General features: G+C 44.2%; 1 protein-coding gene across 7 annotated transcripts in view; it reads right to left on the reverse strand.

Moving 5' to 3' along the window:
* Positions 1–353: 353 nt before the first annotated feature.
* GOLGA4 (golgin A4) overlaps positions 354–24,912 on the reverse strand; it is a 108,600-nt gene continuing 84,041 nt past the window's right edge. For 5 of the 7 annotated variants that reach the window (XM_029940578.1, XM_029940574.1, XM_029940577.1 and 2 more), the window contains 7 exons: positions 24,163–24,183; positions 23,946–24,014; positions 21,424–21,499; positions 13,473–13,576; positions 8,582–8,668; positions 3,348–3,409; positions 354–1,024 (listed from right to left, as the gene is read on the reverse strand). In XM_029940578.1, coding sequence (XP_029796438.1) covers positions 3,380–3,409; positions 8,582–8,668; positions 13,473–13,576; positions 21,424–21,499; positions 23,946–24,014; positions 24,163–24,183 — 387 coding nt within the window. In that variant the 3' untranslated portion in view covers positions 354–1,024; positions 3,348–3,379. The remainder of the gene's footprint in view (positions 1,025–3,347; positions 3,410–8,581; positions 8,669–13,472; positions 13,577–21,423; positions 21,500–23,945; positions 24,015–24,162; positions 24,184–24,912) is intronic. The other 2 variants (XM_029940572.1, XM_029940576.1) reach the window with 2 other exon arrangements.

Below are 24,912 nucleotides of genomic sequence, written 5' to 3' on the forward strand. Positions count from 1 at the left end.
CACTGACGCAGCGGCGGCCCGAACACCGGGGCGCACAAGACCCTCCCAACAGTGTCCGCCTCCTGCCATCCAGAGGGCGCGCTCTCGTCACGTGTAAAAAGGAGCAGCCTGCGGCCTACCCCGGAGAGGGGGCACCTCGAGCCGGCGGCCTCCTAGAACATGCGCCATCAGGCACTGTTTCCATACTTCTTCTAACCTGGTCATGCCAATTGTGAACATAAAAAAAACTTTCCAAATGGTTAGCATTTGGCTCTGTTGACAAACAGTTCCTTGTGATATTCACCCGGACAGAACGTCATTTCCTAACTATTTTGAAATAGATTTCAACTTAGGAAAAAAGCACAATAAGCAAGTTTTATACAGTAAATAAACTTTATTGATTTGTTCTTCCAAGATGACATTGCCAACCATCACAGATCTGCGTACAATACAGTACTATTTACAATTTACAGTAGTATTTTTTCCTCTGAAAAATAGAAGTACAAAAGCTAAGTAAACAATGAGGTACTGCCGTTTGGATTTATCGTGTGTAGAGCTTAAAGAACTAGTCTTTAGCAAATATTCAACAAATCAATCTGGATAAAATACTCAATTAAATGCTCTAATTTATCAGAAAAAATCCACTAAGTGTCACCTCAAAATGTATTGCACAAGTCTTTAAAAAAATCACCCTAAAAATAAATAGGAAAGGCAAGCAGTTCTTTAAAAAGAGGGACAAAAAGAATGGAAGAAAGGAACCTTAAGTGAGCCCGTGTAAGTCAGGTTGAGTTATTCAAAGTACCTCTTAAACAACATAAAACTCTTCCCAACAAAAAACTGAAGACAAAGAAGGAACTATCACCATTTCTCCACGGATACTGTGGATCCGAAAGGCAGTCTGCACGATTATCCGTGGGCCAATGCCAGACCTCTCCTGGTCTTTGGCTCCGTGAGGGGCCCTGAGGAGCAGCCTGCTCTCAAGGAGGCCCTCTGGCTCGCCCGAAGTCCCCACCGCGTTTCTTCAGGACGATGGTCGGAGCCAGGACTGGAAAAGAAGAAAGGAAAAAGGATAAAGTTAAAATAAAATTATATCCCATGGTCTGGGGACTGAAGCAGAAATATTCTAAATATTAAATCTTAAAGAAAAACGTCTTCCAAGAATGAATGTTCTTGGAATGACCTGACCTACAGTCCGCGATCCTGGGCACAGGGTGTCCAGTGAAATCCGGGGCTGCGGCCTCCCCCAGCTGTGCCTGGAGCCGCCGGGAGGGGGCGCGCTGACCCTGCAGACCCTGCCCAGGACCCGCTGCTCAGATTTAAAGAGCGCAGACCAGTCCTAACGGGCTCTGGCCGCCGCACACTGCACGTCTCCCAGGGGGAGACGCACGCAGCAGGGGGGCGGAAATGAGCAAACTCAATTCTAAAAACTAAAAATGTGGAGAGAAACAATGGTAATGAGTGATTCCTAATAAGGTTTCTCTGATTAAAATACTAAAGCCAGTGGTCTGGTTAAGTTAAAATGCCACAAAAATAAATTATCAAAGAAGATTAATAAACTTTTTATACATATTTAGTGGGAAGGGAAAGTTTTAAAGTCTTCTCCATTTGTAGATGAAAAATCTAGCACTCGCGATGTGCTCCCAACAGTGTGTGGTGTGTCGGGCCTGCTCAGCAGTCTCGGTGGCCCCGGGAACCTGGAGCGGACGAGGGGAAGGTCTTCTGTCCTACGTGAGCTCCCTGTCAGTCAGTGTTGTGAAACTTGGCTTGTGCTGCTGTGGGAAAAGGTTCACAAGTGCTGTTCAGTGTCAGTGTCATGGGAGACAAAAAAAAAAAAAAGCTGAGAGCACATTTTTAGTTTAGAAGAGACTAGAAAAATATGACAATGACATGTGACGTGCCATCTCTGAGTGATCGTGGAATGTAAAAAATTCTGAAAGACATTATTTGAAAAACTGCAAAAATACGAAGTTCGACTATATACTAGAGGACAGGATTATGTTAAATGTCCTGAGTGAGAATTTTATGGTTGAGTTTGTAGGAAAATGTCCGCTCACGTATTCAGCTGTCTTCGCACGTAACCGTCGGATGCGCCAAGCACAACCGCCAGAGGGAGGCTGTGTGGGGACAGAGCGGGACGAGGGTGCGCGACCCCCGGTGACTGCAGGTGAGGGGCGTGCAGATGTCCGCTGCACTGGTTTTACAGATCTTCCGTGCGGAAGTTTGCAACATAGAAGTCGAGGAGAGAGTTGACTGGTCAATCAACAGAAACACGACCTGGCCTTCAGTCCCAGGGACAAACGGGGTCCTGAAATGTGGTGGGGCCACGGCAAGGTGACGCAGGTTCAAATAGTAACACGAGATGTTAAGGGATTTCCAAGGCTAAAGACAGTTCTGGATAATCACTAAGGCAGGGTAACTGATATATAGTAAATTCAAAACGAGACCCAAAGGTAGGCATAAATGATTTTTAAAGCGAAAAGATTGAAAAAGAAAAGCTGTATATTGGCATTTTAAGCCTTAATACCATTAGGTGAATACTTGTTGAATTAACAATCACAGAGAATTTTTACTTCAATTATAATTAAGGTCTATTAATTGCAATCCAGCTTGTTTCTGATCTGTAAAAATTCCAGCAGAGTCTGAGGCAAAGATTACCCTGAGTTTTAGGGGGTGCCAGGTCAAGCTAAGAGCATGACTCAAACATGGCGGCCACGGCAGAGGCCCCTAACGGCGAGGCTCCACGGCCGCGTCCACACAGTTTAGGTGCCCGCGCCTCACCGCCACGGCGTGTTCATTACAGACTGCCACGTTCAGCTGACACAGCTGCCCAAGGGTCTCCTGGGGATAAATGTTATCTTGTCATACTGTGTGATCCCCGGAAGTACGAAAATTTTATTTATTTTAGTCAACTTTACTAGTCTTTATGATTTCAGACTAGCCTTGATAAGTGGGCCTTACAGTGTTTTAAAATCTGGTTTCATGGAAAATATCACTTCACTTCCATCTAGAAAATGATTTTTCATGTCTCTCTCACTATCTTTATTAATTTCCAAGACTATTCTTGAGAAATAAAACAAAGATTATAAAATATGTGATTTTTTGAATTATTACAATTCCAAAGGGCAATTTAAAAACTTTCAATTACTATTTAAAGAAGCATAATTTCCTAAAATTACAGAAATCTTCTGGTGGTGATTATTAATCTAAATATTAATCTATGAAACTACATTAACAGAACATGCCTATAGTGACACAGAGCACAATCATGTATTCATGAAACGAAGCACAGAAGAACTGCAGCAGAACGGTTAGTGTCATGCAGCACATGGGCTTTTGCACAAAAGACGTAGACATTGTTCTCCACTCACCACACGTAACTAAGCACAGACTGACGGCTGACTCAGAAGAGACCACTGCGAGGTGAAGCAGACTACAAGCCAGGAAGAAAAAAAGCTTAATGGGTTAGTTTTAAGACTTAATATAACATAGAGATTATACGTGTATATGAACTTCAAAGCATTAAACAGAATATATTTAAATTTTCTCAAATCTCCCCCAAATCAAGGGAGGCTAGGCCAAGTATAAGGAATCTGTAATAACTCCCATGCATCCTAAGAAAATATAGTAATTTGTAGCTGAGATTTCATTTGCAACTTTAATTTAAAAATGTAAACAATATACTTAAAGATACTTTCACACTTTAAGGTATATATGTAATAGGTTAACTGGGTATAATTACTTGCTTTACAAAATATTTCTTTCATAATTCCATTAAATTACACATAAAATTTGATTTACATAATCCCAATTTACCATCAAAAATTTGAGGGGAAATGGTGATGAATGTGAATACAGTATGTCTATATGTCGAATTATCGTTCCTAATACATATCAGTTCCATCACGGAATGACGTGCTTCTAATTCAACAGCCTGTCCTCAGGAATGGCTGCAGGGATGACGACCCAAACCGGAATGTCCACTCGCAGGGACCCAATCTCAAAGTGCTACTGTTGCAGCCTTCTCAAGTTCATTCTTTGTCCTAGCTAAAGGGTCATAATCTAAGATCATAATTAGCTTTCTGGTTTGTTAAAACAGCATCAGCAAAAAAAAAAAAAAAAAAAAAGGGAGGGATTATTTATAAAATCTGAGTCTACTTTCAGTGTGACCAACCTCAGAAGTATCATTTATCTTATTTAATGGTGCAGTTAGTAAGCAGCAGCAAAATCAAAAGGCAGACTAGAAAATAATATTTGCAGCACACACAACACAAAAAGGTCAATATCCTCTTGAAAAACTTGCAGAAGTATGCAAAATACATACACATGCATGCTCCCTGTGTCTGTGACAGGAAACTGGTGACCTAAACTGTGGGACATCCATGTGGTCATACAGTCGGCCATTAAAAAGAATACAGTACATCAATTTGTAACGGTGAGATAAAATAAAAATATGTTAAGTGAAAAAAGAAAGCTGTTGCATTCTGCCATTTTTACAAAACAATTAAGTGATTAAAAGCATAACTATAAATGTATGTTTATACAGCTCAGGAGCCCTGGGGACAGTCACCCCGTTTACGAAGATGACGGTGGCCTGGCGGAAACGCTGGGAGGCTGAAAACTGGAGGGCCTCCTTCTCTGTGTCAACGACTCGGAATCATTCGCAACGTTCTCTTTTGCAATGATCACATTCTTACGCGATTCCAACAAATCAAGAGTCAAACCACTTTTGAGACAACAAACGTACTTCATCTGGACAAGTTTTTTCCACTGTGCAGCAGTTCTATCTCGCTAGTTTCCTGATGCACTGAGCCCGTGTGAAGGTGGGTAGGCCTCTTCTGGGATGGAGAACTGTTCTCACAGTGCTGAAAAGCTCGGATGAATTTATTAAGTCAGAAGAGATTTTTACAATTCCAACCAAAGGGAGAAAAGTGAGGAACATGAAGTATAAGACCGGTCAAGGGCAAAACTGGGTCAAGAACTTGATACAACACGAAGGATCAATGTGAAAGAAATGTAAGAAATAAAGGCAACAGAAAATCGGTTTTTAAAAACGACTATAGCGTGGATGCAGAATGAAACTGAGCCAAAACTTCTCCGTCAGAAGAGGAAGCTTCCTTCCCATGAGGTCCTCAGGAGCACAGCTGTCTAGAGGCACGTCGGTTTACTAGCTCACTGAAAACGAAAGTGCATTTCTAAAAACAGTTTTTAGCAGAACTGTCTATATAACAGAAGAACCTCTCAATTTCAAGATGAGTTAGCACCTGACCGGAATAAACTTTCTTAATACAATTACCCTAAATAACCACGCGCTCCTCTAACAGAAGGTCGGGAGGTGCACTTGTAGGTCGGTTTTCTTCAGTACAAGACAGACAAACCCAAGACTCTTGAGGTCACTCTTGCTCCGACCCTGTTACTCAAATGCCCAGGCTGCTCTGCCCATCTAAACCGCCTACACTGCCACAAAATGAAACACTGGGCACAAGAAGCTAGAAGCCAACAGAAGGGAAAAGGCTGTTCTCACACAGAAAGGTAGGTGTGCATTTGGTAAGTGCGTTTTCTTTTGAACTTTTTGCTCTGAAATGTCTCTGGGTTCGTTTTGGTTTACATTTACCAGCTCTTCAGCCTCCACAGCTAAAAATTACAAAGCACTCAAGGTTGCTGATTTTAAATACGAGGGAAAATACAGCTCCACATTTATAACAAACTGTAGAAATGATCCATTTGGAACATACATTTGAAGCTAACGTGACTAACCAGTTTTTAAATGTTCACTTAATAAAAAGGCTTGCTTTCTAAACATTTATCTATCTTTCCATTGGCTATCATAATTATCTTTCTATTAGGAAAAGAGAAGTCACTGTTTTTTGCAGTGGTTTTTCCGAATCAGCTATGGGCATTGGACAGGGTAAGGAATAGGTTATAATTTCAAGAGACCTGTTCAAAGACAATGATTCTTATTGCTCATTTCATGAATGACAGCAATCTTTAAGGCAAATGTGTCCTTGATTCAACCTTCTCAATCAACAATAATCTTCATTTTCCATCAAATATAAAATCAATCATGAATCACGATCAAGTACCAAGAATCTCAAGCCAACAAAGAGGGACTCAGACTGAGTTACAGCCTCGATGGGCCTCCCTCAGCGCTCACTGTACAGTACTTCCTATCTGGGTCACGTTACGTAGACGTATCTTGTGTTCATGCACGAAGAAGGGGTGCTACCTCCTTCCCCTAAAATGAAAAGCCACCAGGTCAACGACCATTATCTTACAGGTCTTTGACTTTCCTGAACCGGCCACACCAAGCAGAAGATAATGATAAGTAAGACTCTGCTTAAAGCAGTAGCGGGACGAGTGGTACTTTTTCCTGGGCGTGCCAGCCCCTGGGACATGGGAGCATTAATTTAGGAAGGGACAGTCACCATTTCATCCCTATCCAGAATGAACACCACTTAATTCAGGAATAAAGAGTGTAATGATTTTTAAAGACTTCTTTTTAGTGAAACTAAAATAAAATTTCCATCTGCTTTATAAGGTTTTAGTTACATGGCTCACTGTTTACATGTATCAATTCAATTAAGTTCCTTCAAGGCAAACCGATCTACGGCTGCGTGTGTGGATGGGGTGAAGGGGAGGTTTCCCACCGTATCTGCCACACTCCTGATTTAGGATGAATCTAAACTGTCAAGCAAATCCTGATAAAATGGAGCCCAACACCGAGAGGAGAGCTTGCCGGCACCCAACATCAAGACAGTAAAGAGCCATGGGAGGACGAACAAAGGCACATTAGATCATTTAAGAATATTCTCCTAAACAGGCCACAAGGACACAACCATGTTGACAGGGTCCAAATGCACCGCAGAGTTTTATTTTCACAAAGGCAAATTCGGTGAGGAGAAAAACTTCTCTGAGCAACTACATTTTAGAATTGTTTGCTATAATTTAAAACAACATTCTGCTGAGGAAGGGCATACATTACAGTGACACACGTCTTATAAAAAATATGTATAACCAGAGGGGCGCCCGGGGGGCTCAGGTGATTAAGCATCCGACTCTTGGTTTCAGCTCAGGTCATGATCTCACAGTTCGTGAGATCAAGCCCCGAGTCAGACTCTGCACTTAGCGTGGAGCCGGCTTGGGATTCTCTCTCCCTTGCCTCTGCCCTTCCCCCACCTCTCAACACACATAAACATCTAAAAAAATGTATAAGCAGAAATAACCACAGAGGCCTAACGATGTTTTTCAGGCCACTAGATCCCAGGGACGAACGCTTTCCAAAAACGCTAACCAAAATGATTGCAACTGTCTCAGGAAATGTACAACAGGTATGTGATACAACACGCAATGAAGTACGAGGACAAAGGTCAGGGATGCCCCTGACCTCAGAGAAAGTGAGGCGGGGTAGGTGTCAACGTGCCTGGGGTGCTGCGATTCCCGCAGGCCTGGGCCCGCAGAGCATCAGAAGAGAGAAGCTGCACCTGACTGGCTCAGTCAAGTACGGATGCAACTTGTTAAAATTTTAAGGAGGCTCCAGGCCCAACACCAGCCTAGGGCTTGAACCCAGGACCCTGAGAGTAAGAGTCGCACGCTCTCCCCACCGAGCCAGCCAGGAGGCGCGCTGGGCTGCAGCTCCCGGTATTCGGCCTGGAGAAGAAGAGCTCTCCATTCAGGCCAACATACTTTTTCGGCCGAGCTGCATAGGTAAGCACAGAGCAAACTGGTGACCAGTCCAAGGAAGGAAGACTGGGGCTCAAGGTGAGCAAGAACTTTTGTGAAGAGCACAGTCCGTGGAGCTGTGACCGGATGCTCAGTCCTTCCGACTGGAGAGAGCCGGACACCGGCCAGCCCGCCACTCGGGAGAAGCCCTCTGCTTGCTCTGCTGAGCAGGGAGAAGAACCAGCAGCGCGGAGGTCATAAGACAGCAGGACGCGGCCAGCAGGACACGACAGGAAGGAGGGACAGAAGGCCGGGGCGAGGCCTCTCGGTCACGAGCCTCACACTCTGCGCAGAACCCTCTCTTCTTACGGCAGTGCTGGCCCAGGGCAAAGAGAGGCCAGGCGTGGGGACTGTGCACCATCTGTGAGGTGAGTATTTCCTTCAGTCACAGCTGACTTGGCGCACAGGTTCCTAATAATCCTGTTCCCTACACGTCCCTTTCCGGTATGCCAAGAGCTCAAAAATGCTTCTGTCCTCTCCCTCAGAATTACCGTATTTGAAGACCCCGGAGGATAAGGAAATGTGACACAGAACATCGCGCATCCTGCTGTAATCTGATTACAAACGATTACTGGACACACCAGGACAGACGCCTTTCCTGTCCCTTCCTTAAATACCCCAGGTTCTGGAAGCCCCGGACAGCAGAGACGGGTGTCAACCTCATAAACGCTATCGTAAAAGGCTGCTTTCCTTGAGGCCACCAATTCGTACCTGCCCTCAGCTCAACTTTCTTGATGCAGATTCACTCTCATTCTTTAGGCTACGGTACAATAAAAACGAAACATTTAAGATGGCTTTTAGCAACTCACAGCCTCTGTAACTGAAGTAGACTGTGAGGAGATGAGACAACGCCCTCTCCCATCCGGAGCGCGCTCTGAACGCTTACCATTAGCCGGGCATCTTCTCGTTCCAAAATTTTCTGAGTCTGGTCATCAGGGAACTTCAGGACCGTGGTTATGACCTTCGCCATGGTCTACAAGACAAAGGAGACGATCACAGACAGTGAGGCAGAGGGCGCCTCACGCGCTCTGCCAGCTTCTGCTGGTGGGGTTCTCTAGCGCTGTCAATGAAGCCACGACCAAAGAAGTATGATGTGAAGGTATCAGTCAAGGAAATAACAGCCAACACTAGAATTTCAATTTAAAAGGACTCGTCACAATGCCTGGGTTGGTATTATTCAAGAAGATGCAATTACAGTAGCATGAAGCTAAATAACGTTCTGATGCTCTCGGCCCTTTATCTCATTAAGATCAAACTTTATTGCTTATTCATTTTATAAGGCTTTTTATCTGTAGGAATCTATCTAGAAAGTAACGTGTTACCAACACAAGCCCTAGAGGATCAGAAGCTCGGCTCTAAGTCACATCATATATCTCAACACGGGCCACCGCACGGACATGGACATGCTTCGGAGGGGTTTTGTACAACATGCAGCACATCAGCCTAATAGGAATACAGATTACGCTTTAAATAAACACAAGATGTTTCGTTTGGTAGAAAACATGATGAATCAAAACATTACACATGGTGGCTAGCAAAACAAGATCATAACTGTGCAGATCTGAAGGGATATACCGTAAGTCAGACTGTCCCCCATAAGCTCGTGGAAAAGTCTCCTCAAGGGTTGAAATTCCCTATTTTGTATCAAGATGAGATGTTTTGAGGGAGACAGAGAGGAAAGAAGATACTGTATGAAATAAGAGGCACTCACAAAATAAGAAGGATAACAAGTTCAGCACTTACATATAAATCCAGGTGCTGGCTCCCCCCTACCCCCCAGGGCGCCCACAAAGGACGGATGGCCGGGCACCGAGGGCGCTCACTCTAACTGTCTTGGTCATGGTTACACAGGGGTGTGCGCGCATGTGTGCGTGTGTGTGTGTGTGTATAGGGTACGGGGCTGGGAACTACAGAAGGGCACTGAGGAAAGGACGACATAACAATAAAAAAATTTTACATTAGTCACATCTTTAGAAAAAACATAGAGTTATCTCCAGGAGGGAAAGAAACTAACAATTTTAAAATTCCTATTATGTGCTAAGCCCAGGCCAGGCACTTTACATACTTCTAATATTTATTTCAACTGACAGATTAACTAATACTGTTCTTCAGTCCCAGACCCCATACACAGCTAGATTTCAGCACCCTCCTTCCTTTTACCTTTGCCTCTGCCATACTGAGGGTCAAAAAACAAAAACAAAACAAAAAACACATTTAAATTGTTGGGAATTCCAAAGGCATTTTACTAAAACCCTCATTCTTTAAACTGTATTGCCTAGACAGAAGAAAATATTCCAGGTTAAACCAAAATCTAGAAACTACGCAAACACGTGGCATTAAATGGCAAGAGAAATAAGAGTTATGCATCGCAGTGTTCTTTTTATTAACACTCTGAAGCAGTTTTAAATGGGTTTTGGCATACTGACTACGAAGACTTTTTAGGAAGCAACAAATACCTAAAATTTAGGGACCCATGATTATATAGGGAACATTTCTTTAATTTCAATAGCTTGTAAGGCGCAGCGTACCCCAGAGTCCACTTATGCTCTCTATGAATCATGGGTAAGCACGTTAGCTTCTGTCTGTCAAACCCCCAGAACTGTGGCTGATTGTCCCTTCACATTTCCAAGCAAGGTTCATGAGAAACCCACCTCTAGATTCACCCGTGATCCTGAATTTACATCACATTACCCGGTAAAGACTTAAAGCTCTTCCTGGCTAGCCAGAAAACACTTAAGTGGAGAAGTCCAGGCTGCCTGCCGGTCAGACCCTCTGTGTGCCTCACCCTCGGGCCCTGGGAAGGGAGGAAGGTCCAGGGAGCCGCCTGGGGGAGAGGCTGTGTCTCCAGCCAAGCTTTCTGCAAGAAGAGGTTTACTAAGAGGGCAGAATGAGAAACACTCTACTGGAAGGGAGAACAGGCGGCAGCTTAGCACCCACACCAGCCTGGGGACCGAAACCTGAGAGAAGGAAAGGGAGAAGAGAGAGGAGCTTCACGCTGGCAGAGCGTGTGGTCCACGGGCCGTCGTCTTAAATACGTCACCTGTCTCACCGAGCGAGGGACGGAGTGCAAAAGCAGACGGAGGAGCGCGGGTGGAGGACGGGCCTGCTGCAGATGAGGGGCAGAGCGCAAAGGCCGCCATGCCCGCTGGCTCATTCTAAAGCCACAACCTGGTCTCCATTTCAAATTCTTTGTTACCGTGTACAAATTACGGAAACAGGTGAAAGATGTGTCTAAAACCAGCTCTGCTCTGTTCAACCTCAGCTCAAGGGCTAGCCATCCCCCAACAGCCACAGGTAACACCCGGAAAACACCCCGGCCCTCCACACTCTGTGCAGCCTGGAAAGGCGTCACGTCCGGCACACAGGTCCAGTGCGGCCCAGACTGCTTGTTCTAACACCCACTCAGCTTCCTGCCTTGGACCTTCTGTCTAGGCTTTCCCTCCCGTCTGAGCTCATCTACTAAAATCAAACCCCACCTTCACCCCCCATCCCACTTCAAAGCCCACTCCACACCCCTGTTTCTCCGTGATGTCGCCCTCGACCTTCCCACGGGTCAAAGGGAGGACCCGGCCTCTCTAACAGCCCGACTACACTCAGCACTGCACTACGCTTCACTGCGTGCAGCTCCGCTTCCCTACCATGTAGTAAGCCCCTGAAGACCAGGGACAGTGTCAGATCCCATCTTACCCATCACGGCGATAAACAGGCCACCCCTAGTGCTCGACAAACACGCAGTAAATTAAGCTGAGTGTCCACTCCTGGTTTTCTGTGTCTACCTGTGAACTGTGATTGCACAACGACAGACTAACCACTGGTTGTAACCGGACGCCCCCAATGCCGAGGACAACAGACCAGAGAGCGCTGCGCAGCACGGGTTCCTGGCAGGTGGGGACGGGGCTGCCTGCCTCATGGGGTGACGGGGCCCCCCACTCCGGCTGCGTCCTAAGCCACAGCCTCAAACCGACCGCGACCCCGAGAGCACAGCCTGCACCAGCGCGTCTCCCATTTGCGCAAGGTCTCTGTTCGGGGGCTCAGACTGCGGGGCGCTCAGCCCTCGCCAGTCACGACCCCCAGAAGGCACGGGTTCACAGCACTGGGATCATGGCCTGACATTCACAAATGAACCAGTGTAGACAGACTTCTGAGAGGGTTTTGTTTTTTAGCTTTACATATATATGTATATATATATATATATATATATATAGTTTATTGTCAAATTGGTTTCCATATTACACCCAGTGGGCCTTGTTTTTTTCTTTTTAAGATATACCCTTCTCCCTTCCCTGCAGTAACAAGGTGACATTAAATTATCCGCCCCGCCTCAGATACTGGCTGTCGCCCACTAGAGCCTTAATAAGAGGAAGTTCTATCTCATTAGCTTTATTTTTTAAAAGATAAGGAAAAATTAGTTTTAGCTGTTCTTTAATTTTAAAATAGTCCTTCAAGGGAAAAAATACTGAATTACTAAGAATTAATATATCCCTGTGTTACATGTTCAGGATCACACTAGATATTACTTTAATTTGAAACTATTGATACCATGAAATGAGATTTCTGTAGGTATTATGGATTAAAATGACTTATATTTCTATAACTCCTAGTGTTTAGCAGAATCTGTAATACATACGTTCATAACATTCTTTTACGAGATTTCTTATGTCCTTACTTTTTAGGCTTTTACTATACCTGCCAAATTAGTCCCCGGACTGCCTTAGCGCTCCCTGACTTGGAGGCCCCCATGTTAAAACACTGGCTGCTCCTAAAAACGGGAAACTCACGATCCCACTCTCGAAGCACATGGACAACGTAAGCTTATGAGGGTAAAACGTTGAAGCAATGTCAGAAGAGAAATTGCTTTAAGTGAAAAATCCGTTTGAGGATTTTCTCTAAATAGAGGAGTTTCTCTAAATACATGGTTCAATTCAATTCAAGATACATTTACCAGAAGTCCAATCTAAGGCTCTTTTAAAAACACTGCAGGGGATACAAACAAGGAAAAGACAAGACTATACACTTAAGAACCTTACAATAAAGTCAGCATTCCAGAAAACAGTTTACCCAAGCATCACTACTTATATAACGTGGTAATTTTATTTTTTAATTACATTTTTAAATTTTTATTTTTTTACACTTATTTATTTTTGCGAGACAGAGTGTGAATGGGGGAGGGGCAGAGAGAGAAAGAGACACAGATCAGAAGCAGGCTCCAGGCTCTGAGCTAGCGGTTGGCACAGAGCCCGACGCGGGGCACGAACCCACAAACTGTGAGATCATGACCTGAGCCGAAGTCGGTCACTCAACTGACTGAGCCACCCAGGTGCCCCTATGATGTGGTAGTTTTAATGACTGGTGTTCCTCACTGTAACCAGATACCCCTAAGTAGTCATTCTTAATTATGACCATTTATGACCATTTCCAATACTTCCATATGATCCTGAAGCTTCCATGAAAATGAAATCTACTCTAAGATTTGAAGTCAAAAATAAAAATAGCCACGTTTTACAAAATATTAAGTCAATGAGGTTTCTATTTTTAGTATTTAGCATCAGTCAACAAAATTTTTAAATTAATATTTTATAACTGTAACAAATATAAGAAAGATCTGCCAAATATTTTTGTAAACTAAGAGCTACATAACAAAATTACCTACCGCCTAGTAGTATCTGTGGTCTGCTAACGGTAAAATACGGCATCAACATGTGTATTAAAGTTATTAGAAGTAAGCATATTTCCTTTTAAATTAAGCCACATGCCAAATCACCAGAAATTATTTATACCTTAGTCTCACGACCCATCATATACTCAAAAAGCACTTTTCGCAAATACTCAAACTCGGTAGGTTCTCCAAAGAGCGAGACATCAGTATGGTACAGATTGCCACCTGTCAGATAAACAAAACAAAACCAGGTCAAATCGTATGGAAAACCCAGGTCAACTACTCACTACTTAGACACTAGACAAAGCAAGGCGCAGCCCTTATATTAATTATATGGTGCTGTATTGTCCATACGTACATAAAGCATTCCAATGGTGTTTTCCCCTTGGAAGAGAAAATTAGAATTATGATAGCAATTTTATTTCTCCAATCTTTTCTTCTTCCTCTCCTTCCTTCTCCTTTTGGCATGGCAATTTTAAAAGACCACACTTAGGGAAGACAAAGATTCCTTAAAACTGGTCTTTCTCACCTCTCAATACTCTGCCGGTTGGCTTAAGGTATTCCACAACGAGTGGAATTGATAATAATTTTTATTTTATTAAGAATTTATCATCTCAGTATAATATTCTAGATTTTCTTGTATTCCAAACCTAAAAGCACTTAAGTTTAAATCAAATTTTCAAAACCATTTTTGAAACACAGATTAACTTGAAAACACATGAAATACTGATGCCATTATAGTGGTTTTCAAATATTTTGATTTGACACCTGAAAGTCTGTGATAAAAAGTTACAGTTCATCTGCTAATCAAGCCAGTCTGAAAGTAAATGAGAATTATAGTTCAGGTATATGAAATCACATTGAATATTACTATGTGCAAATTTATACCTTGATAACTCTGGATTTTTAAAAAAAAGCTGAATAAGTACCAAGAGATCACACCGCGCCCCAGGAGAACACAGTAAGCTCCCATCAGGAGAGCTACGAGCTATACGTGAGCTCTAACTGCCAGGTTTGAAAGCAGCCTTCTATTGTAACTTTACATTTCTTTTGGCTTAGAATTTTAATCATCATTTCTTCAGAAAAAAGGAACAAACAATGCAAGCCCCTGACGTACTACTTACACCAAAAAGACTGGCGGAGTCCCGAGGGTCAGGTAACTCCGAGCCCTGGGAGCACGCAGAACGGAGGTGCCCGTGCATGTGTGGGCACAGGCGCGCTACACGGCTTGGCATTACTCTGCAGAACTTCAGAAAGTGGAAGCACAAGCATGTTCTGGAATGCAATAGTTTAATTCCTACCAGTACACCCTAGAGAAATGCTTCACATGTACACCACAAGTCAATGTTCACACTTACACTGTTTATAAAAGCAGAATTAGGACAATTCAAGGGTCCACCGACAGAAGGCTGAATAAAGTACGGTATAAAGATACAATACACTACTGACGTCAGCGTTCAAATGGTTAAACTGTAGCTTCACACACATGAAGTTAAAACGAACAACTCAGGAAACAATGGATGCTGGCCAGGATGCAGAGAAACGGGAACCTTGTGCACGGCTTGTGGGAATGTGAGCCGGCGCGGCCGCTCTGGAAAACAGTGTGGCGGTTCCTCAAAAAATTAAAAATAGCCCTACCCTACAACCTAGCAACTGCACTACTAGGTGTTTACCCGAAGGATACATTAATGCTGATGAAGGGGCACACGTACCCCGATGTTTACAGCAGCACTATCGACAACAGCCAAGGTCTGGATAAAGTCCAAACGTCCACTGGCAGACGAATGGATGAAGATGTGTGCATACATACCACGGAATACTGCTTGGCAATGAAAAGGAATGAAATCTTGCCATTGGCAACAATGTATGGAACTAGACTGCATTAGGCTAAGTAAAATACGTCAGAGAAAGACAAATATCCTATGATTTCACCTATATGTGGGATTTAAAAAACAACAGATGAACATAGGAGGAGAGAAGGAAAAATAAAGTAAGATAAAAAGAGAGAGAGAGGCAAACCGTAAGAGAACAAACAGGGTTGCTGGAGGGAGCGGGGGACGGGCAGTGAGGAGAGCGCCGCCGGGACGAGCACTGGGAGCTCCAGGCAAGGGATGAGTCACAAAATTCTACTCCCAAAACCAGTACGACATGCGTGTTAACTAACGTAAATTTAAGTTCAAAAACTGGTTAAACCATAGCTTCACACACATTAGAATGAAATCCAAAATCACACTGCTGTGTGAAATAAAGGCAAGAATGTGCAGAATACACACCTTATGGTATCATGTCTATCAGCCTAAACATCAACGTCCCTTGTCTTAGGGAGCAGTATGACACATGTCACCCTCGAGAGAGAGCAGAGAGGAGACTGAGGGGCAGGAGGACGAGCGTGGACGGTGGTCAAGACAGTGAATTCACAGGTGGGAACTGTCTTCGTGCTCGATACTGACATCTTGTGTGTCTGTATGTCTGGACTATCCCACTTTGAAAAAGCACACACCCTGAAAGACCCAACTCACTCAGACCACACTTAGCAAATAAAGAGCGCCCGAACTAAATGATGAAAATGCACGATTTCCTCTTCAAAAACCATTTATCTATATATCATACTTAAGTGTTTCATTCCTCTAGACTGACGCAAAATGTAAGAGTTTACAACGTACGCTTTTCAGAGAATAACTGGTTTTATTATTATAAACACACAGACCACTTATATAGCTATTTTACTGGACAAATAATTAATACTGTTTTCCAACGCATGTGCCTCTTCCTGTCTTCTCCCTAACAGTGGCATATAAAAGAAACTTCTTCCTCTTTTTATAATTCTTACTTTGGGTTTTAAGCAATAAGAGTGGAAATCAGTTATCATTCAAATAAAGATGCTTGCCAAATTGTCTAACCATTGCTTCTTGTGAGTCTTTCTAAATAACTTTATCGAAGAACTCAGCATTTTTAATACAATCCTTTACCTGGGCGCAATTCCAAAATGCACAACTGGAAAATCCGTTTAACGACCTTACCACAACCTTACTCCACTAAGCCTGTTACAGGGCATCTTAGGTGAAAGCACACATGCTCAGACATCCTTCAGAAATGCGGAAGAATGCTTTCTGAAAATGCATGAACTTAACTGGAAAATAAAAACAAGAATCAAATTTTACCTTTTCAATCACACCTAAGACTAAATGTAAGAAAAGAGGTTCAAGAGTGCTCAGAACAGTGAACACTGACTGAAATGACAGAAGACCCAAGCACATGCAGAAAGACCATGATTGGGGGGGACAGTCAGTCCCATTTAGGTGCCAATTCTCCCAATGTTTCTGTAAATTCTATGGAATCCTAACCAAATCCTTCCTAGGTTTGGGTGTGTTATGAACACAACTTTACAATCTGATTCTAACACTTAAATAGACCAAGAGTTAAAAATAGCTAAGGCACTCTCGAAAAATAGACCGTAGGAGGGCTTCCCACCTAACCAGCAAGATACGTCCCAAAGTCATCATAACTAACAGAGTGAGATGTCAGAGCAGACAGAGACAAACTCATCGATGGAACAGACTCCAGGAGCCAAAACAGACCCTTAAATTCTGGGATAACTAGATCTGGTAAACAGAACTTATCCTGCTTGTCATGTAGGAGCTGTGCCTTAAGGTGATCGTATAGACAACGGGGGCACATTTCCATTTACGGAAGAATTCCAGCCACTCTCTGCACAAGAACCGGTAGGATCTGGATCATCACCATTACGCAAGGACTGGGGAAACCACAGATCTTGGCAAACGGTCACCACTGGGTGCTGAACTCTCCGGTGAAAGGTGAGGAATCGCACTGACGGCACCTGGAATGGTGCAAAAGTTGCAAAAGTAACACGTGTCTGTCGCTGGCAGGCACCCTCCAGCACAGCCAGCCCCCGCAGGAGGTGCCGCCGCAGGGACACAACCCACAGCTGACCGAGCCCCTTGTTCAACCTAGTAGGGGACGGAACACCAAGAGTTCTGAATGCGTGAGATGTAAGCACAAGTAACTTGGTCTCTTCAACAAATACATAGGAAAAGAAGAGAAAAAGAGAGAGGGGGAGAGAGAAAGAGAGAGAGACAAGGAATCTAGAATCTTAAAAGAATTGAAGTGATTTCTCAATCAAATGCAAGGTGTGGGCACTAGTTGGCTACTGATTCAAATAAATCAACTGCTGATCACCATCACCACAAGAAAACATTTGTAAGTTTGACTGTGACTAATTATTTAAACATACTAAGGAATTGTCGTGAAATATTTTGGTGTGATATTAGTACTACGGTTATTGTTTCTAAAAACTTTTTTTAGTGTTTGTTTATTTTCAAGAAAGAGAGACACAGAGAGAGGAAAGCGGGAAGGGGCAGAGAGGGAGGGAGACACAGAATCTAGAGCAGGCAGCACAGAGCCTGACGCGGGGCTCGAACTCATGAACCGCAAGATCATGACCTGAGCCAAAATTGGGCACTTAACCTACTGAGTCACCCAGGTGCCCCTAGTACTATGATTATTGTTAAGGAATCCTTTGTATAGATACATGCTGAAATTATTTATATATGAAATAAGATATCTAGGACTTACTTTAAAACAATCCAATAGAGCAGGTTCGGAAAGGTTGGGGGTACAGATGAACCAAGATTAGATATGTCTTGAGAACCGCAGAGGGTGGTGTGTACATGTGTGCTCACTACATACCACACTCATTACCTTTTTATGCCCCAAAATAAAAACATTAAGAGGAAGACAATAAAGAAGACATCGACTAGTACAGTATCTTTACTATATACATACATCTACACACATGTACACACATGTATATATGTACATACAGCATATAAAGCAAGGCTTAATATTCAGAATTGTTATAAAACTATAAATGAAAAGAAAAGGGTAATCTAATCTTAGAAAACAAAAAAGAAATGGACGGAACTTCACAAAAGAAGAAATACATAGCTAAAATTAATGAATAAAAAATGAACACTCATAGAAGACGTTCGACATGACTGCTAATAAGGGACAGGTAACTGAAATGAGGAGTCACAGCACAGAATTTAGCCAGCAAAGCATTAAAGGGCCTTGAAAGCCCCGCACTGCTGAGAAGCTGGAGTGAGGAGCTCATGCTCACTGCCGGTGGGAATGAAAATTAGTACAAAAAAACAGAGAAAACAATTTCCTGTATCATCTTCGAACTGCATCTCGCTGGCGCCCCTGGCAGGGTGAGCACGAAGTCTCCTGTCCCAGGACTCAGCGAGCCCTGGCTTAGCTGTACGGAGAGAACCCTCCACAGGGTCCCGGGAAGGCAGGCACAAGAATGTGCAGGATTAACCGACTGACACAAGTGATGCCACAGCCACACACGACACAGATGCACATCAAAGCTCAGAAGCAGAAGAAACAAATACAAGCTCACAGTATGATTCTTTACAGAAAGTTTCAAAACAAGGAAAATCTGAACAGAATATTGCTTAGAAACATAGATATCGGTGGCACACAATGAAGAACACCGCTTAGCACCACGTCAGGAAGGAGTCAGGAGGAGGGGGACAGTGGTGTTACGGCAGAGGCTTAACGGGGTTTCTGAAGAGTCGGTCACCTTCCGCTTCTTCCCGTTTGGTGGGGGTGCATGTTCACCTGGGGGCTCAGTCGGTTGGGCATCTGACTTCGGCTCAGGTCATGACCTCACGGCTCGTGGGTTTGAGCCCCGCGTTGGGCTCTGTGCTGCCTGCTTTGGATTCTGTGTCTCCCTCTCTCTCTCCTCCACCCCCACTCATGGTCTCTGTGTGTGTTTCTCTCTCAAAAATAAACAAACATTAAAAAAATAAAAAAAAAAAAAAAGGGACGAGGCAGCATGGTGAAGAGATTAACGTGCATATTCGACCAGACTGATGGCTGGGGGGGATTAAATGAGCTGATACACAAAACCGTGCTGGGCACTTAGTGTCACTCGGGTGTCCCCTGCCTCCTAAAAATTCACGTTACGCCACTTCTCTTCTACAGAAGACCTACATTAGTACCGGTCTTTGCTAACCAAAAGTCATTTAAAGAGGCCTTTGCTTTTACTAGAAAAGGAAGAAGTGCAAACAGCGCTCGGTGTCCGTCTGGCAGCCATCACAGGAGTAGCACACCCCCAGCGGCAAGAGCGGCCTGTCAGCTCCCACCCCGGGCACCACACTGGGTATCCGGCCGTCAGCTCCCGCCCCGGGAACCACACTGGGTATCCGGCCGTCTGCTCCCGCCCTGGGCACCACACTGGGTATCCGGCCGTCTGCTCCCACCCCGGGAACCACACTGGGTATCCGGCCGTCTGCTCCCACCCCGGGAACCACACTGGGTATCGGCCGTCAGCTCCCGCCCCGGGAACCACACTGGGTATTGGCCATCGGCTCCCGCCCTGGGGACCACACTGGGAATCGGGCTGTCAGCTCCACCCCGGGCACCACACTGGGTATTGGGCCGTCAGCTCCCACCCCGGGCACCACACTGGGTATCGGCCATCGGTTCCCGCCCTGGGGACCACACTGGGTATCGGGCTGTCAGCTCCCACCCGGGCACCACACTGGGTATCCGCCGTCAGCTCCCACCCCGGGGACCACACTGGGTATCTGGCCACCGTTGCTCTGAACTGTGTGTGTGAGCACCTGTGCCTTATCTCCACGTATTTTGTGCGTCTGTTAGCAAGACATGTGTAACATATCAGAAAACCTAAGAGAGGAAATCTTTTGGGTCTGGGAATGCTGACATTTTTCCCTATCAACTAATGGTGTTTGCCTCTATTTTACAGCTCTGCAACTCATGAAAGGTGTCCTAAGAATGAGGAATGCCCTGCTTTCGAATGACGGAGGAGACCTGTGTAGTGTTAGTTATTAAATACACTATACACGTGTGTTCCGTTTACAATTTAAAACTGAAAAAAAAGAATGACAAAAATCTGGAGTCGAAACCAACAAACAGCAGGAGCGTTCTGCGTGCTGCTGGGCACGGGGGCAGCGGGCAGCCGTGCACCTGCTGACTCAGCGCCAAGGAGCTGTGCAGCAGCTCTTCTCCGCAGCAGGCTGTGCGGCGCCTGCAAGGCGGTCTTCTCTTGTTCTGGAAGGGCACTCTGGAGAGAACCCAGAGCAAGTCCTTGTTTAATTTAATTAAAGACTGTATAATATCTTGTGTTATTTCATTGCAATAAGTAAGAGATTTCAAAAACAGAAAGGTTTAGATTTATGCCCTCGTGCTTCCCTGAAGAAGCAGAAAGCTTTCTAAAACATTTAGCAAAATAAAACCGTTCTTTATTTTTAAATTTCTTATCATTTATTGTCAAGTCGGTTTCCATATAACACCCAGCGCTCATCCCGACAAGTGCCCTCCTCCATGCCCATCCTCCCCTCTCCCCCTCCCCCGTCAGCCATAATGAAACTATTCTTAGTGAAGTGAGGTATAAAACCTAGAATGGAAAATGCTAAGGAGATTATCCAAAGACCACGATTACCTCACGATCATGAGTTTACATAACTGTAACTATATAGGCACTCAAGCTCATTTTTAAAATCCTTTGTAAGTACTGTGTATTACATCAATCAAGAGAATACTTCCAAATCATCCTTTCCTGCCTTGAATATAAGAATTTTTATGAAGTTATTTTCTCCCTAAACTTGAGCTTAAAATTAGCAATTACAGCATTATTGTAATAGTGAAAAACAGAAGCATTTAAAAGACACAACTATCCGTGGGAGCACATGCGGTGGGTCACATAAATGTTGGCACACATACAGAAGAGTCCGGAAAGCGCACACCAACCGCCGCCCGTCGGCCCCATCTGGACGGCGCAGAACGAGGGGACCTGCAGTCCCACTTGCACATCGCAGCGCTGTTCGGTTTGTTTTTTCCACAATGAATATACCTTATTCTTGTTTTAGATTACTAGCTGGCTTTCCCTAAAGCCGGCTGTTACTGGTGAATTACAAAGTAAAACATATTCACGGTACAGAACAGATGAGCAATGACAGACATAAAAACCATCCCTAAATGCGGCAACAGGAGACAGCCATAGACAGCACGACAGACACTCATACCTTTATAAGGTGTCCCCACAGTCGCTGCATACACGTTCTTTTCATACTTCTTCAATCGGTCTTCTAAACTGTGCATCTAAAAGTAACAAACACTCAAATGGTATCATAAGATTCATACGGAAACCATATGTAAAAAAAAGACTGCTGCAGGCACCAGATTCTTTAGTACCTAAGACAGAATACAGGCAAATACAATGAATACAAATGGTTTCTTAGATAGGACACCAAAAGCACAGACAACAAAAGAGGAAATATACAAAATGGTCTTTATCAAAAGTAAAACTTTGGTGTCTCAAAGGACATTATCAAGAAGGTCAAAAGAGAACCCACAAAATGGAGAAAATACTTGCAAATCACATGCCTGATAAGGGACTTCCAGAATAGGTAAAGAATACAATTGAAAAGAAACCAAACACCCCAACTAAAAAATGAAGAAAGGACTTGAAGAGACATTGCTCTAAATAAGACATACAAATGGGCGGGGCGCCTGGGGGCTCAGTCGGGTAAGCCTCCGACTTTGGCTCAGGTCACGATCTCGCAGTTCGTGGGTTCGAGCCCCACGTCAGGCTCTGTGCTGACAGCTAGTTCAGAGCCTGGGGCCTGCTTAGGATTCTGTGTCTCCCTCTCTCTCTGCCCCTCCCCTGCTCACATGGTCTCTTTGTCTCAAAAATAAAAATAAAATTAAGACCTACAAATGGCCACCAAGCAGATAGGATGCTCAACATCAGTAGTCATTAGAAAAATGCAAGTTGAAGCCATAATGAGGAACCACCTCATGCCAACTACCTTAGCCATATTCGCAAAATTTATTGGTGAGGATGTGAAAAAACTGGAATCCTTATAACTTTGTTGGCGTGGACATAAAATGGTGTCACCATGTAAAATAGTTTGGTGGTTTATCAAAAAGCAAAACATATAATTACCAAATGATCTAGCAACTCCTAGGTTTATATACCCCAAAGAACTGGAAATCCGTACTCAAACCCAAACTTGTACATAATGCTCCTGACAGCACTATTCATAATAGTCAAAAGGGAGAAATACCCCAAAAATTCATAAGCTGATGAACAGATATACAAAGTATGGAAGATCCATGAAATAAAACAGTATTCTCTCATAAAAAGGCATGAAGTAGTGATACCTGCCACAATGAGGAATCTTGAAAATACCACGCTGAGTAAGCCAGATCGGAAAGGCTGGGCGGTACAGGGTTACATGTATGTGAGATACTGGGGACGGGCGGATTCCGACACGGGGGGAGGCCGGCGGTCGCCCAGATGTAACAAGGGGTGACCGCTCACTGGGTGTGAGGGCTCCTGACATGGTGACAGCTTCGCGGCACCGGGACCGAGCTACCTGTCAGGGAGCTGCGCACTGGACCCTGGTTCTGATGGTCAGCGCCACGTGACGTGTGCTGTGCCACCAGAGAGACACCTGATGCGAAAACCACCAGGCCGGCACAGCGGGGAGGCTTGAGGATGCTACAAAAGGGGATTTAGCCTTGAGTAACCTCGAGAATAGAGGAGAGAAGATAAACCACTGGGAAGTAGGAAAAAATAAAGCAGCATTGGGACTTAGCATCTGTAATTTTTTTTTGATATTGTGAAAATTTTCTATCATACTCAACCACAGCGCATGCCCGTATGCCCATCCAGCCCTGGTTTCAACAAGTATCGAAGTTTCTGATGCATGACTCTTTAAGAAAACCGGATGCCCCCAGAGATGTGGCCGTCAAGCAGCCTGCTGACTGGGTCACTCTCGCTCCGGAGTCTGGAGACAGACCGGAGGCGATGCACCTCAGACGTGTGCACTCGTGTTTTCACGGCCGCGCCTCCTGCTAGGCCCGTAAACGTGACCCTTCCTGAAGCTAATCACGGGACAAGACATGGACAAAACTTACTAACTTAAGACAATTTAACCACTAGGAAAAAGTAGTAAAAACTGATGACAATGTATTTTCCCTCTGATAAAAAAATTCCTTTTTAAATTTTTTAATGTATTTTCCTCTGATAAAAACAAGAAAATTCCTCATTAATTTTAAATGTTTGTTTATTTCTGAGACAGAGAGAGACAGAGTGTGAGTGGGGGAGGGGCAGAGAGAGACACACACACACACAGAATCAGAAGCAGCTCCAGGCTCCAAGCTGCCAGCACAGAGCCCAGTGCGGGGCCTGAACTCACAGACTGCGAGATCGTGACCTGCGCCGAAGTCAGATGTTTGACTGAGCCATTCGGGTGCCCCAGAAAATTCCTTTTTTTAAACTTCTCACAAATTAAACAAACAAAAATTCTTATCCAAGATGTTAGGCACCAGGAAGAATAAGAGGCAAACGTGCTTGTTTAAACACAGGTGATGGGTCACACATCTAAGGGACACCCGCAGCACCCTCAGATCTGGAAACGAGCCTCCGCGGCGCCAGCTGTCCGATCAGCGCCGCGCCGGCTCTGTCTAAGATCAGCGACATGATCCGGCGGGAAGCCCGGCCCTCGGCTCAGAACAAGAGCACCGATGAAACCCGTACCTGTTCTCTGAGCTCTTGCTCTTTCAGCTTCGCGTCACTGAGCAGCGTCGTCTTCTGCGCCAGCTGTGCCTGGGAGAGCGACGTCAGAATCTGGTCACTGCCTGAGCACACTGCTCAAGCTGCTTTGTAAAGTTTCCTGGTTCCAACAGTTACCTTTATGTTTTAACTTAAAACACAAAACGCTCCTCAAAACACACTGCCTCGGAACCAGTCTTACCTGTAACTCCATAACTGTTACCTGAAAACGGAAAAGAAAATATGAGTGCACGCCACGCTAAAACCCACACGGACAATAAAGCAGAATAATACGAAATAGCAAGAAAGTAAAAACAGTGTTAACAGCCTTCAGGAAGTGGTAAGACTTGCGATGAGACAACTGTGCATATTCGCTTTTACCCTGGTCTACTTTGTTCCACAAACTATTATAGTATAAGCACACAGACAGAGGTAACATGAAGACAGGACAGAAAGTCACTCACCCGGCTCCTCACAATGACGACTACTTGGCGGGGGCACGGGGGGCCCCCGCCAGCGAGGGTTTATTCTATCTACTTAAGTATTGTCTCTTTATAACAAGAATATATTCTCTTATTATTTCTATAATTAAAAACAATTAAACATACTAACATTTATTTAAAGCATATCGGTCCCTTAGGGAAACTTATACAGGACTGTTACTGGAAATCCACTCTAAGCTATAATCACAAATTATTTCTCATTGAACGCAACACTGCTACATAATTCACTGTATCCCAGAAGCATCAAAGATGCTCAAGAAAGAAAAGGGTAAAAATTCATGAAGAATAAAATAGAAAACATTTTTTAGAGTAATGTTTTGAGTAAAATTTAAATAATATGGAAGGTTTTTTTTAATGTTTATTTAGTTTTGAAAGAGAGAGTAGGGGAGGGGCAGAGAGAATGAGCAGGGGAGGGGCAGAGAGAGCGAGCAGGGGAGGGGCAGGGAGAG

The sequence above is a fragment of the Suricata suricatta genome, chromosome 5 (assembly GCF_006229205.1).
Source record: "Suricata suricatta isolate VVHF042 chromosome 5, meerkat_22Aug2017_6uvM2_HiC, whole genome shotgun sequence".
In the NCBI taxonomy this organism is placed as follows: Eukaryota; Metazoa; Chordata; class Mammalia; order Carnivora; family Herpestidae; genus Suricata; species Suricata suricatta.